The 14,343-nt window shown below is 41.6% G+C and overlaps 1 protein-coding gene across 1 annotated transcript in view; it reads right to left on the reverse strand.

Annotated features, from left to right (window-relative positions):
* Positions 1–14,073, reverse strand: part of tpra (translocated promoter region a, nuclear basket protein) — a 28,865-nt gene extending 14,792 nt beyond the window's left edge. The window contains exons 1-32 of the mRNA XM_012882800.3: positions 13,813–14,073; positions 12,299–12,403; positions 11,989–12,053; positions 11,737–11,827; positions 11,451–11,554; positions 10,964–11,128; positions 10,770–10,862; positions 10,315–10,395; positions 10,095–10,182; positions 9,879–10,016; positions 9,665–9,759; positions 8,547–8,744; positions 8,350–8,457; positions 8,054–8,277; positions 7,810–7,973; positions 7,441–7,550; positions 7,197–7,345; positions 6,923–7,085; positions 6,440–6,574; positions 6,108–6,248; positions 5,789–5,999; positions 5,506–5,690; positions 5,284–5,424; positions 4,695–4,811; positions 4,381–4,584; positions 3,951–4,126; positions 2,926–3,073; positions 2,696–2,833; positions 1,921–2,052; positions 1,121–1,251; positions 799–1,009; positions 46–138 (exon numbers count right to left, since the gene is read on the reverse strand). Of these exons, the coding sequence (XP_012738254.2) occupies positions 46–138; positions 799–1,009; positions 1,121–1,251; positions 1,921–2,052; positions 2,696–2,833; positions 2,926–3,073; positions 3,951–4,126; positions 4,381–4,584; positions 4,695–4,811; positions 5,284–5,424; positions 5,506–5,690; positions 5,789–5,999; positions 6,108–6,248; positions 6,440–6,574; positions 6,923–7,085; positions 7,197–7,345; positions 7,441–7,550; positions 7,810–7,973; positions 8,054–8,277; positions 8,350–8,457; positions 8,547–8,744; positions 9,665–9,759; positions 9,879–10,016; positions 10,095–10,182; positions 10,315–10,395; positions 10,770–10,862; positions 10,964–11,128; positions 11,451–11,554; positions 11,737–11,827; positions 11,989–12,053; positions 12,299–12,403; positions 13,813–13,963 (4,455 nt within the window). The 5' untranslated portion in view covers positions 13,964–14,073. The remainder of the gene's footprint in view (positions 1–45; positions 139–798; positions 1,010–1,120; positions 1,252–1,920; positions 2,053–2,695; positions 2,834–2,925; positions 3,074–3,950; positions 4,127–4,380; positions 4,585–4,694; positions 4,812–5,283; positions 5,425–5,505; positions 5,691–5,788; positions 6,000–6,107; positions 6,249–6,439; positions 6,575–6,922; positions 7,086–7,196; positions 7,346–7,440; positions 7,551–7,809; positions 7,974–8,053; positions 8,278–8,349; positions 8,458–8,546; positions 8,745–9,664; positions 9,760–9,878; positions 10,017–10,094; positions 10,183–10,314; positions 10,396–10,769; positions 10,863–10,963; positions 11,129–11,450; positions 11,555–11,736; positions 11,828–11,988; positions 12,054–12,298; positions 12,404–13,812) is intronic.
* Positions 14,074–14,343: the final 270 nt, after the last annotated feature.

Here is a 14,343-nt window from a genome sequence, read left to right on the forward strand (position 1 = left end):
CACTTTAAACCCATAACTCCTACACGTCAATGTCCATCTTCTCACCTCCTCCTGTTTTTTCTGAACTTCCTCCTTCACAGTGTTCAGTTCCTCTCGGGTCTTCTTCAGCTCCTCCTGTCCGGCAGGTTCACTGACCACCTGGAACCCAAACTGATTCTTACTCACTGTGTCCCCACAGAGCTAGTCTTATAGAGAATGATCCTAAAAGTGTTAAAAACAATTACAGTACACTGCTGTGGAGGAACTTTGTTCCCCACTGAAACCTGAGGTCCCTACATGAAAACACTTAAAATATAGATCGACCTGATCTAATATACTTTTATAATTCTAACTCCACTACTGATGAATATTTAAGACATTCAGAGTTAAAATCGGATTTTTAAAGCAAGACATCTAAAACTGAAGCTATGACTGATGCCTAAAAAAGAAGTTATTTAAATAAAACACTCAATGAACAGTGAGGTAGAAATTAATCAATATCTTAAATGAACCCTTTAGATATATATATATATATATATATATATATATATATATATATATATATATATATATATATATATATATATATATATATATATATATATATATATATATATATATATATATATATATATATATCATAAAAAAAGCATCTTATTTCTTCAATCTGCAACACAAAACATCAGTCGCTTAAACAACAACTGTTCGACAGCATAACCATTACTGGCAGTAAGCATTTAAATACATGTAACATTTGCGTATTTACATCAGACTTTCCCTCTTTATTAGACCAAACTGCTTCCAGGATCTCAGGCATACCTTGTCATGCTGGGCTTTGAGCTCTTCGTACTGCGTCTTATAGCGGCGGCCGATCTTCTTCACCTGATTGATGGTCTTGTTCTTCTCCAGAATGTCATTGTTTTTGGTTTCTAGCTCTTTCCTAAGACCGTCTTTTTCTGAAGTCAGGCGAGCCACAGAATCTTTGAGACCTTGAATCTGGGACAGAGATGAGCTGCTGCTGGCGTTGGATCTAAGTCACACAACAGAATCAGAGCGGCAAACAGAAAATCATTGGTCACCGTGTCTTCTCTCTGCAGTCTGAGTGAAACTCCACAAAGCTTGCTTGTAAACCGTGTGGTACCTGGCCAGTTCAGTCTTCAGCTTGGCCGTCTCTTCCACTAGCTGTGCAATGCGTTTTTGCTGGGTCTCTTTTTCAGCTGCCGCTTTCTGTTTTTCCTCAGCGTCCCCTTCTTTCTGTTGGCTAACCAGGTGCTGTGGTGCAAAACATCACAGAGATACAGTTAAGAAATACATTTATAAATTACAACTCGTTAAGTTCTTTACAGCAGCAATAAACTGTGAATAAAAGGTAACATTTTCACCCGATATTTGTTTTACTTTTCCACACTAACATTTCCTGTTTTTTTTCTTGCGTTTTCTTAGCCAATTTTAAAGCATAAATAAAAAAAAGTCTAGTCGAATTTACAGCAGGAAGGATTTATTGATGGATAGATAAGAGGGAAAGCAAAAAAAATAATCAATGGATAATGCAGCAATGTATTTATATTTGTATGTATTTATATCCTAAACCATTGATCATTAGTGTAAATGTCAGGCCTCTGGTTTGCCATTTGTAGACTGATTCAACCACTGCAGATTATCTCCCATCAAGGAGGTCATTTTCCAGGGAAGCTCCTACTAATTAAATTAACCTTTTGAATAAATCTTGGCAAACGTTTTGAAAAACTGTCCCAGTTGCTTTGGTCCTAATAAGTGTTTCTATACTTTGAATCATAAAACCAACACTTTCCACTTCAGGTCACCCTGAAACAGGCAAACCCATTTTTGTCCAAAATACGCTCCAACATCAGACAAAACCTAAAGTCAAACTGAAAACTGGACCACTGCTGATGAAACGCCAAAGGACAAACATCTCCTTACTTGAACTTTAGCCTTCCAGCGTTTGAGATCGTCCTCCAGCAGCCTCTTATCCGCCTGCAGCGAGCCATTTTTCTCCGACAGTATAGACAGAGAGTTGTGCAGGGGGGCGATGTCTGACTGTAGCTTTGTTACCTGGCAGGAACAGAGAAAGGCGGCCTTTGTGTGATCACTGGGGCACTTCACACATGACAAGGCATTCTTATATACGTCTACAATTAAAGTGATAATCGACATCTAGACTTGGGTGTCGCTACCCCTAACGCTTATTTAAAGCAAAGCTATTGGTGTGAAAATCCAAGTATGAAAGAGAATTTTTAAGGTCATATGTCAATAAGCCACATTAGTCCTGTCAAGGACTGTTTTGTGTCCGTAGCTTGAACTGCCTCCTCGTCTTCTCGTTTGTCTTTTTAGCAAAAGATTTATGTGATAAGCACTTGATTAATATCTTTATATATTCATTTTATAAATATTAAAACAATTGTTTGATGTATACACAAATGTTATACATACACAAATACACATAAAATGAAGAGAATAGTTTTGGTTGCGTATTTCACTTTTATATAATAAATCTAGTCATAATATATGAACTATACTGCAAATGTGCGCGATTCTTAATTACAACTCATCCTAAAATATACATGTGTATAATATTTGCCTCATGCTCTTACCAAAGAAACATATAACTGAATTATTACATTTCTCTCATCACTGTATTACAAATTTTATGGATCCAAACAGCGAGAAACATTATGAAAGACTTCTTAGTTCTCACTTTAGCCTGAGCCTGCTGAAGTTCCTGTTCCAGCTTATCTCGGTCCGCTTTCAGCATCCTGTTGTTTTCTTGGAGAGCGCTGATGCTCTCCATCTTCTTCAGCTGTTCCTGCTGCTCACACAGAGTCTTGCTTATCAACTGAGAAAAGGAAAGAGAAGCAGACACTTAAACTAAATATAATCTACAGGAATCTCATCGTTGGGCCCACTGTCGGCGGTGCCGACTCATACCTGCATCCTCTCCCTCTCAGCGTTCAGAGCCTCCTGCAGCTCCTTCAGTTCTCTGTCCTGGTGCTCGACTCGCTGCTTGTAACGAAGAGCTTCTCCTTCAGACGCCTCGTACCGAGCAACAGCAATCTCCTTCTCCCGACGCACAAACCTGACCGATACGCAAACACATGAGGGTCAACACACGACGTAAAACACTCATCAAAGCAACACTTTTACATTGACAGGACCCACAGAGCTCCTAGCGCGAGCGTCTTCTTATAAAACAACAAACCTCTGCAGCAGAATCGACAAACACAACTAAAACACCAGCGCTGTCATGAGGCCTGTCATAACAAACTTTGCTGGATGTTACGTTTTTCTAAAAATGATCATGATAAACCGTAATATAGGCTTTTGAAGACCCTTTTCAACTAATATGATGACGTTATTATAATGTCGGTATACCCTCTTGACATAACAGCTCACATTAAGAGGCTGCTGTCATTGGGCTTAAATCCAAAAAACTCCCACACTGCAGCGGTCGTGTTCGGCTTTGACACCACTTCCATTTTTTTTTTTATTCAAACTAGCGTTTCTCTGGCTCTCCCTCACAAGGCTCTCATGCTAAACTTTGAGCATGCGCCTACCAGACACAAGCTGGCTTTCCTCCAACATATTATAAGCCTGATGGGCCGCTAGGAGCTCTGCTTTATTATCCAACCTCTTTAATCTGCAGCCAGACGCTCCGTTTTCTCCTGTCCCTCATAGTTCATTTTACAGGGCGACCCAATAAATTCACCCTCCACTCACAGCTGCGCCCCTCTGCTTTCGCATAATGGTATCGCCCTCACGTGATTGGCCGTTTGGCCGCCATATTGACCAATCAAAATGGTTGTGAGTTGGGGGCTGAGCAGCGAGTAGAAGCGCTAATCTTCGGCAGCTAGAAACTCGATTAATTTTAGGAATTTTAGGAATCAAGGCTTTCGAATCATTTGATGAATCGTGACAGCCCTAATGCAGACACAGTGTGATAGTAGGGGTCTTACCTGAGTATCTCCAGTATCTGCTCATTGGTCTTTCCATCCTCACTAAGTGACACGTCCAGCTGCTGCTCCTGCTGCATCTGGCGACTCCTGGTGGCCATTTCATCCATCTGCTGGTGCAGGAGAGCGTTCTGCTTTCCCAGCTCCTCAAAACGAGACTTTAGACTGGACAGCTCCTCCTGAAAAAGAGATGGAGTCACATTAGTGGCAACCAATCAGTATGTTACCACATCTATCAGCATAACAGACTGAGGACCTTTAAATGGTAAATGGCTGGTACTTGTATAGTGCTTTTAACTAGTCTTGACGACCTTCACACTACAGTTTTAGTCATTCACACCCTGACGGTGGTGAGCTTTGTTAGTAGCTACAGCTGCCCTGGGGCAGACTGACAGAGGTGAGACTGATAAACACCGTCTTTAAGATGACACACCTTTAATCGTTTCTCTGTTGCGCTCCAGGTTGCCGTTTTCTCTTGCAGCAGGGAAGTAGTTTTCTTCAGCTGCTCTTCCAACTCCCGCCTGCGGGCCGATTCTTGCTGGGATGTTTTCTTCAGCTGCTGCAGGGCCTCCACATCAGCAGCATGAAGCATCAACTCTCGCTCGTACTTAGCCTGCGCCTCTCCCGCTAGCTTGGTCTAAGGGACAAACGGAGGTTTAGTTAAACTGTGATGTGTAACCCTGATTGCTAGACGGATCTAAAGAAGTGGGGTCTATCTTTTTTAAACAGGGTTTGTTGATACTGGACCTGTAACAGACTGTCCTGTGTGGCTTTCTGTTCCTGTGTGACTGCAGCGGCAGCTCTCTCCAGGGCCTCTTGTTGTTCTGCTTGACTGGCCTTCAGACTGCGCTGCAGCTCGCACACCTCAACAAACATATCAGCTGTTAGGCTCATCAGTGATAACCAGGTATTTGACATGTCACACAATACATTTTCATTAATAAATACCCAACTAAGCTTATTCTTATTAATGTGAGGGTTTGTATTTTTAATCAGTATTTTATCATGTGAAGAGCTTGACCATTCTCCAGATATCAATAGACAAACATAGAAAATAAATCCATAGATACTGCATAGAAATTTTAATTGCCTTTTACAATTGAACTTATGATAAACCTTAACAAAATGTAAAAATAGCCGATGAGCATGACAAGTGTGCCCTGCTACACTGCAGAGCATTAAAATGTGGACCCGTGTTCATCTAAGAAGCTCTTTGGTACCTGGGTTAAGAAAGTCTGCAGAATAGATCGCCAGATTATTGACCAGCTACTGCCTACAATTACAAATGGAGGAGGCGGCACCTCAGATCCTCCTGTAACTACCGTGACTGCCTTACTGTTTTCTCCACAGCATCCACAGCCTTCCTTCGCTCCTCCAGCTCCTGCTGCTTCACTTTCTCCACCTCTAAAATCTTCTTCTCCAGCTGCCTCTGCAGCTCCTCTGACGCCTTCAGCCGGACCTCCAGGGGAGAGCGCGACTAAAGGAAGCAGAGAAACCTTAAGTACGGTCGTGTCTGCATGCCCACGATTGGCCAAAAGGACAACGGTGTGTAATTTACCTCCTTTTCTTTCTTTAGACTGTCCTCCAGAGTTAGAACTACAGATCGGTACTGTTCAACCGTAGTGTTAGCATTCTTTAGCTGTTCTGCCAGCTCGGCGTTTTGGTCCTCGGCACTTCGTAGCTGAGCCTTCAGTTCTGAGAGCTCCTGCTCTGATTGGCTGAGCTGCTGAGAGGCAGCTGGGACTGGAGAGCGTGGCGTGGGAGACCAGAGGAACAATTAGAAACCACGAAGACCAAATCACTGCTGGACTGTCATCACCGACACTCAAAAAGATTCCTACCTCTCAGCGGTGCCCGGAGGGCAGCAGCTCTGGTGACTGGGGTGGCCGCGCTGCCGGAGGTAGCAGCAGCTTCAGAGGTCGAAGCAGATGCAGAAGCCAGCTGAGCTTTCAGTGTATTCACCTGCTGCTCAGAGCCACACAGCAGCTCCCTGGTCTTCTGCTGTAAGACGTTCTGTGCCTCCAGCTGCTTCTTCGCTTCTAATAACTGCGCCTGAAACCCGGAAGGAACAGAACAAGAACATTGATGGTAAATTCTGCTTGGATCATCTAACCGTGCTCCCCAATTACGTCAACAGAGAGAGAGAGACGTTTTACGTACATCCATAGTGCGTCCGAGTGCATGTCTCTGTGCAACTTCCTCCTCCAGCTTGGTCTTCATTGAAGCCAGTTCAGCCTCCAGTTGTTCTATTTTGTTGTTAAGTCGCTGACGAGTCTCTGTCTCGGTACGCTCCATAGTCAACTTGAGAAATAAAACAAAAACAAAAAAGCAGAAGTTTAGATTTTGTTCGAAAGAAAATGCATTTTGTCAACAGCAAATCTATCTTAGCTAATTCCTCTCAAACAGCCTCCAAGAGCATCCAGAGGCAGCTGCTATTAAACAAGCCGCAGCCATTAGTGAGGAACCAAAAACGACGTCCTTAGGTCTGCTACCTGTATGGTCTTCAGGTTGGTCAGCAGCAGGTTCTGGTTGCGCTGCTCGGTCAGAACGGACTCCTTCTCTTTACTGAGGCGACACTCTGCCTGCCGCAGCATGTCTCTCTCTTTCGTCAGGTTCTCCACACGCACCTAGAGCACGAGTAGTGGGACGATATGAGGATGAAAGATGAGAATTCAACAGTCTTTGTTAGCAATTCATCAACCCAGAAATTAAAAAGAAATGCAGAAACACTTCAGGACAGGAAGTAGTAGTTATGAGCAGATAATTTCTGTTCCCGTTCATAAGCCATCATATACGACAAGAAGAGTTGACAAAGAGTCAATATGAACTATCACTCTTAGGTAAATGGTTATTATTCAACTGCTTCAATGTTTTAACTTTTAACACATGAAAACAGCCTCTGTTCCCAGACGTTAGAGGTCCAGCGCTCACCGCTGTTTAAACGTAAAACCGTCCCCAATAATCTTCACCCTCACCTGTTCCAGCGCCAATTTTTCATTGGCCTGTCTCAGGTCCTGGACCATTGTATGGATGACGTGCTCGTGTCGTTGAGCGGTGGCGGCCATTTTTTGGTTGCTCGTCTGTAAAGCGGCGATCTCTCTGCGGTAAGCCAACACGGTTTCTTGAAGAATCTCATACCTGACGAATAAATACAGACACACTTTAAAAGCTGGGGACCGAAGCAGGAATGTCCAACATGACAAGTAATAAACGCTGCTTAGTTTTCATTTGCCCTTCCTTCAATCACACCTCTTGTTACTGAAGTCCAGCTGAGAGGTGAGCTTGGCGCGGCTGGAGCGCAGCTCCGTCAGCTGCCTCTGCAGCTGGTCGTTCGTCTCATTCAGCATCCGGTCGTTCTCAGCCTTCTCCTTCTTATACAGGATGAAAGCATCGTTGAGCTGGAAGTGAACAGATTTACAGTCAGACCCGGCAACAGGAACTAGATTTCTGCAGGCGTTAAACACTAAAAAGCAAGCGCCTTGAATCTGCGTGCCTGTTTTAGAGCAGCTTTTGTATGAGCAGTCTGGGCCGACTCTGCAGCAGCGACTCTCTGAGGAGTGGAGCGAGTAGCGGGGGCAGAAGGACGAGGAGACGACTCTGGACCTGCAAACAAAAAGGAAATGGTGAACTTATCCTGCTCATTAAACCCCAAGATAGAAGTATGCCATTCCTAAGAAATGTGCAGTATTATTTTCTTATATTGTAAACTTAATAATGTACAGACCAATTCTTATTTAAGGTTTCTATTTATACCTTTGACTAAATCTGCATGCTTCCATTTTTCTGTCACTTTGCTGCTGGCACACCTGAATTTCCCCACTGAGGGACAGTAAAGGATATTTCTATTTCTATTAGGCGTCACCTTGAGGAGGCAAGCTGAAGCCCGTGCTCTGAGTCAGCAGCGCCTTGAACATGTCTCTCTGCCTGGCGCTGGAGTCTGCAAGCTGCTTATGCTGGTTCCTCTGCTCCCTCAGCTGCTCCACCTCCTTCTGGAGTTTATCCACGACAGACTCCAGCTCGGTTATGCTGCATCCAAGGATAAAAACAGTGACTTGTGTGACACACCAAAGTTAAATAAAGTGAAACTCACTGATAGGGTTTCTTACCGCGCTGTTGTTTCCCTGGCCTGCTCCCTGCCCTTCTCCTCCTCCAGCTCTCGCAGCCTTCCCATAAGGCTTTGGTTCTGTCTCTGGAGCTCGATCACGCTGCGAAACGACAGCGAGCTCGAGCTGTTCACCTCGGAGGTGCTGGAGATATCGGAGGAGCTGCCGTCGTCTTTGGACACTCGATTACCCCGTGCCTCCTCCAGCTCAACCAGAAGATTGCACAGCTGGACCAGGCAGATTCAGGCATTAGACGCTAGATCTGGATTACCGCTAACAACTCACAGGAAACGTTATACCTGTGCAGACGTATCCTCCAGCTGTCTCTCAGTCTTTAGTTTCTCTCTCTCCATTGCATCACAGCTCTGCTTGGCCTCATCCTTCTCTTTTTGCAGACTGTAGATCTCCTGATGGCATCAAAAGTTGTTCCAGTTATGAGAGACATCGCTCAAAAGACAGGAAGTGGATGGATTTATGCAAATTTCACTTAACGCACAGCGCGAGCTTGTTCCAGTTTGTTGCACAGGGAAGCCATTGACCTCTGCATGCTCTCGTACTCCTCTCTTTGTCGCTTGAGCACGGGCGCCTTGGACTCCACCTCCAGGACTATCTCATCCAGGACCTTGCTCACGCGCCTCGTCTCCTGCTTCTCGAGCTGCAGCTGGGTCTGGCACTCTGCGTATGCGTTATATAGCTAGGAAAAAAAAAAAAAACATACAAGGGGCAAATTATCACCTAAAATCAGACAAATCACTGATTCAGGAGCCTGGTTTCTGAACATAAACATCTCACACACTCCACTGATCACGCCTCACAGCATAAAAAAAATGAACAGCTCTCAATTTAAGTATTGCAGATGCTTGGAAATTAATAATATGGAGTTATTGTGGACAAAAACAATATACAAGCAGATACAGTACCCTTTTATCACTTCATCACATTACAACTAAAATGTTAATGTATTTTAAATTGGATTTATGTAATAGAACAACACAGTGTAGGCTATAACTGTTAAGTAAAAGCCATTACTGTGAATGGCTAAAACTGTTTAAGTCTTAATACAATTAAAAACCTTCAGTATGGCGTGTCGGTAACCAGCCCTCTTAATCTGATCCCTCTAAATAAAATCCAGAGCAAACAAATTAGTATTTAGGGTGTCCCTGCGTCTCATTTGATCTGGTTCCATGTAGGAAGTGTTCAACCCAATGTTGAAATAGAATGGCTAACTTTAAAGCATATTCATACATTACAATGGCCCAGTCAAAGTCCAGAGCTAAATATAATTGATCATTTGTGGCAGGAGGTTTAAAAACGTTCAAGACACTCTCCATCTACTCTGACTGAACCGAAGCTAAGTTGGCAAAGAGAAGTGGACAGAAATTGTAGTCTCTTGGTATAAAAACTTGGTGCAGACATCCCTAAGACGACTTGCAACTGTAATTGCAGAGACTGGCAGTATTACAAGTATGCAGCACTGTTCAGATGTTAATTTCTAAAGGATTTTGAAAACCACCCATCCTTTAACATCAGCCTCGCATTTCAAAAGCGGGTCTGAATACTTCTGCAAGGCGCTGTGTTATAATCTATTTATGTTTAATTGGATTCATTACTTACATCAAAAAACTTCATGCCAGGCTTGACAATTGCGGCGATGGCAGCTGCTGATGGACACATGGCGTCCAGCTGTTGTTCTGTCAAAGATGACCCGCCTGCATGGGAAGACACAAAGCATAAGAAGCAAAACTAACAATGTTAGAATCTCTCTTTGATACATTGCAGGCATTAATTATAGGACATCTACGAAGTGTGTGAGTGTGCATGTTCATACAGCAGTGTTTGCCTGCCGCCTTCACTGTTGCATTTTCCAGCTCCTTCTCCATTTTCTTTATCTTCTCACTAAGTTCCGCCTCCAGACGTATTTTCTGCTCTTCAGCATCCGACACTTTCTTCTCCAGAATCTTATTAGCTGAAAAGTCATGGCCTCAGTCAGTCATCAGCGACTTATGACAAATTTAAATCTATAGAAAAAAAAAAAACATCCTACTTTCGCCTGTCTCTTTAACCAGCTTGCTGAGCTCCTCTACTGCCCTGTTAAGCTCCTGGTTCTTTGTCTCCATCTCAGTCGCTGCCCCCTACAGGATGGAAAGAGTGTTACACCCAACATCAGGACATAAAAATGTGAAGATATTTTTTTAATAAATTGTTATTTATATTAATTAGTGCCCAACAACCACAATCTTTAAAAACGTTTACATGTTTCTGACCTTATAGAGAGACGACAACTTGACATGAGCGTTGAGCTCGACGCGGTATTTCTCCTCCATAGCAAACTGTTCATCCTTTGCCTTGAGAAACAGATGGCAATCAGAATCAGACATACTTTAATAATCCCAGAAGGAAATTACTTTTGTTACACACTCCAGATACACAAAACAAATAAACATCTGATATTTATAAGACAATAATACATGGACATTTTTGTGAAAAAGCTGAAAGTAAACATTTTATTTGTGGTGACGCATCTATCCTCTCCAGATACATTTTCACGTTAAACAACATGGATGACATGTTCTGTGTCCATTAAGTAAATGTTGCCGTTTTTGGAAATTAAAAAAAGGTTTTGTTAGATATTTTAAAACTAAAATTAAGTGTCATTAGTAAATCAAGGCCTTTTTATCTATGAAATTGCTTTAAAACTATCACAAATATGTTACATTACCTGTTTCAGTTTGTTATTGAGGTCTTCGGCTCTTTTGCTCTGGCTTTCACCGAGTTCCTTCAGAGAGGTGAGCTGACTTTCAAGCCTGCTCACCTAATGAAGAGAGATTATATGGAGACATTAGGGCTGTAGACTGAATAAAATCTTACCTCTATATGACATCAGGTCAAAGAGTTTGTGCTTGGTTTAGTCACCTGTTCGCTGCTGCTCTTCAGACTGCCCTGCAGCTCCAGGATCTCTTTGCCCTTGTCCCTATTGGTGCTCAGTAACTCCTCGGTTTTTGACGACAGCTCCGCAGTTAACCACTCAATTTTCTTCTCCAGTAGCTCTTTCTCCTGCTCCATTCGTTTCTCTCGGTGCTATAATTACATGGTGTATTGATGTATTATTTATTAGGAAAAAAAAACAGCCTCTTTGTCTTCACACAGTGCCTTACACCATCTTAAACGTAGGTTGTGTGGATTTTATGTGATAGACCACAACAAGACAGTTTATAGTCGTGACACAGGAATAAAAACACAACAAAGGTACCAAACGTTCCAGATTCTTTATGTACGTCTTTGTGTTGGTCTGTGAAATAAAATCACGATCAAACATATTGAAGTTTATGGCTGTAACATCAAGACCTGTAACCACTTTGGCAAATGAGTTTGGAGGACTTGAATACAACCAGACTAGTACCTGCACAGAGGTTGCCGATGACTGTATATCATCCAGCTTAAGCTGGAGCTCCATCTTTATTTTGTTGGTTTCTGCCAGCTTCTCGTTCAAACGTTTCATGTCCTCTATAGAAACACAAATGCCACAGAAAAGAAAAAGATAAAGCTGGTCTTTTGCAGCTCTAACCACAAGCCTGAGATAAAAAAAACATCTTTAAAACATACCAGAAAACTAACACTATCGACACACTGTGTATTCAGTATAGCAGGCATGTAATATTTCAATGAGAACTGAATGATAATGTTACCCGTCAGGTTCTCCACCTCCTGCGTTCTCTTCTCCAGCAGTCTCGCCAATTCTCTCTTCTCCGCCTCAATTTCATACTTTGCCTTGGTTTGCTGTAAAGACACAGATAAAGTACTCTAATAGTATAATATAATAATAATAGTAATAAAGATTACATCTCATTTACTGTCACCAACTAAAGCTACAACTATAAGAGACCTTTATTGATCTATAAAAATGTGTTTAACACCAGTGTTTGCCTCTTTCTCTTCACCTGTTTTGGTTGTTTTTCTTCATTGGACTCATCCTCGATTCCCTTCAGAGAGCTCAGCTCTTCATCTGCGCAGAAAGAAAGATTCAGATTAAATGTTTTCCAGTGTCCAGAAACGGTACCAGTAGAAAGAAAGAAAAAATCAGATTTGTCAGAAAAATTTTAATACACTTTGATACGATTATCATTTTAAATTAGGTGTGTTAACTGAGAAAAAAATATTCCCCAGATTTTGCATAAATTTGTTTTACAATGCACATCAAAGTCCAAACTACTGATTTCCTGGTTGTATTATAGATGCACAAGAACTCACTTAGTTTTTTATTCTCCTCTTTCAGGACCTGCAGGTCTTTTGTGGTAGAAAGGATCTGTTCTTGGCTCTCCGTCAGTCTCTTCTCAACGTCAAAGTACTGTTGCTCTGTAGCGACAAAAATTCAGCAGGTATACAAAAATGAACAAATCACAGTAAATATGTCTGGGGGAAAAAAAAACGTTTCATAATCAGGTCTAGCTCTTGGGAGTCTGAACAGATGTAAAGTGCTCCAAATAAAATTAACACTCTAGATTTGCGAGGTATTGTGTAAAAAAAAAAAAACGTATGTGGCTACTTTTGTCACAGTTGATGACGTTGACACAAAATTTTTTACACTTAAGAAAAGCAGACAGTTGTTCTGTAGTTTTTCTTTAGTGTGCAGTCCAGTTTCAAGACAATTAACAACTTAAACATCTACTTTAGTGACAGATGATGACTGACAAATGACTTTAAAACTACAGGATAACAAAGTCAGTTGATGATAAGTAAAGGTTTTAGATTCTTCTTACAGCAGCAGGAGTATCTGACCAGATAAACCTCTTTTTTTTTCTTCTTTTTTTTTATAGGTTCAATCCACTCTATGTGAAGTTAGACATGTCCCCTATTTGCTCTTTTTTCCCCTCAGTCTATTTTTTGGGAAACAGGAATACAACGCCGGGTGCCCATGTTTAATCAGTAACACCAATGCATAACACCAATGTTAATTGCTGCAAAAAATAAATAGTTAAATAAATCGCTTTTATTGGAGTAAAATATGTCAAAGCTGTGGTTTAAAACAAGTACGACAGACAAGAAGTAGGCATGTAACAGTACATATATGCACATCACTATATTGAATAAATGATTAGCGATTCAATTATGTCCATACAAAATTAAAACATTGATCCATATTATAATTGACAATACGCCTTTATTTTGAAATGAACAACGCATGAGACTATAGTGAACAGGTGATATTATTATTATTATTTTGTTATTAGAAGAATGCTCTCTCTCTCTCGGTGGATTCAAGCCCTAAGTTGTGTCCCTACAATATTATGATTTTTTTCACAAGCAGGATCATTTCTTGTTCTTACGGAAAATGCTGAGAAGACATTGAACTAGTAATGAACACCATGCACAAAACTTCACTTTTGAATGAGTATCGTGTTTTCTCTCTTGACGGTAGATTTTTGGCTATAGTATTAACAATTAAAAAAATAAAAAATTAATAATAATATTAGCATTATTTCGCCATTCAAACGGAGGATTTCTCAGCATCAGTGTTGTTAGAAAGTCTACTTTAAAGCCTGCTGGCGTCACTTTCTTCCTCCGCAGCTAGCTTTAGCATGCCACTGTAGCTAACGCAGCAGGGTCGTTTTAGCCATAAATAGATAAAACACGACTTCAGTAAGTAAACCAAACAACGCAAATAAAAGTATATTTCCCCATTCAGGATTTTTCCGTACCCGGTGTATTTTATTTAACACCGATAACAGTGAAGACGAGGTAGTGGAGAGGCTGAAGTTACCCACCGCTGTCTGCTTTGAAGCGCTCATGCTGCGTCTTCAGCGCCTCGTTAGCATTCTGCAGGTCCGTCACGAACTTCTCCAGCTTGTTCTGGACACCTTTCGGGAGTTTGTTCAACTCCGCCCGCTCTAAGGCCTGCAGCAAGACGACCGCCATCTCCACCCGCGGCCCCTGCTAGAAAACGATGAAAGTAACAGGACGGACAAGCCCTTGACGGCAACCCTGAAAGCGCCACAAAAACTGGAAAGTACAAACGGAGGAGGCTATGAAGCTACATTCACAGATAGTACAGGATATGTGGTTTGGATTTTCAAAATAAAAGTATTATTTGCGCAATTTGAGCTTTTTTACCGTCAGCAATGAGCATATATTTCAACATAAACATTAATTTTGACAAATTATATTATTTATACTTTAAAAATTGGCTTTCTGGGTTCAGAACTACATCATTTAGGTCTGGTGAAGCAGAGCGACTGAGTCTTACTTTGAAAAAAACACGGAAGTGTCTGTCAAGTTGCAGCTCTAGCTTGACAGAA

The sequence above is a fragment of the Fundulus heteroclitus genome, unplaced genomic scaffold (genome assembly GCF_011125445.2).
Source record: "Fundulus heteroclitus isolate FHET01 unplaced genomic scaffold, MU-UCD_Fhet_4.1 scaffold_94, whole genome shotgun sequence".
NCBI classification, from domain to species: domain Eukaryota; kingdom Metazoa; phylum Chordata; class Actinopteri; order Cyprinodontiformes; family Fundulidae; genus Fundulus; species Fundulus heteroclitus.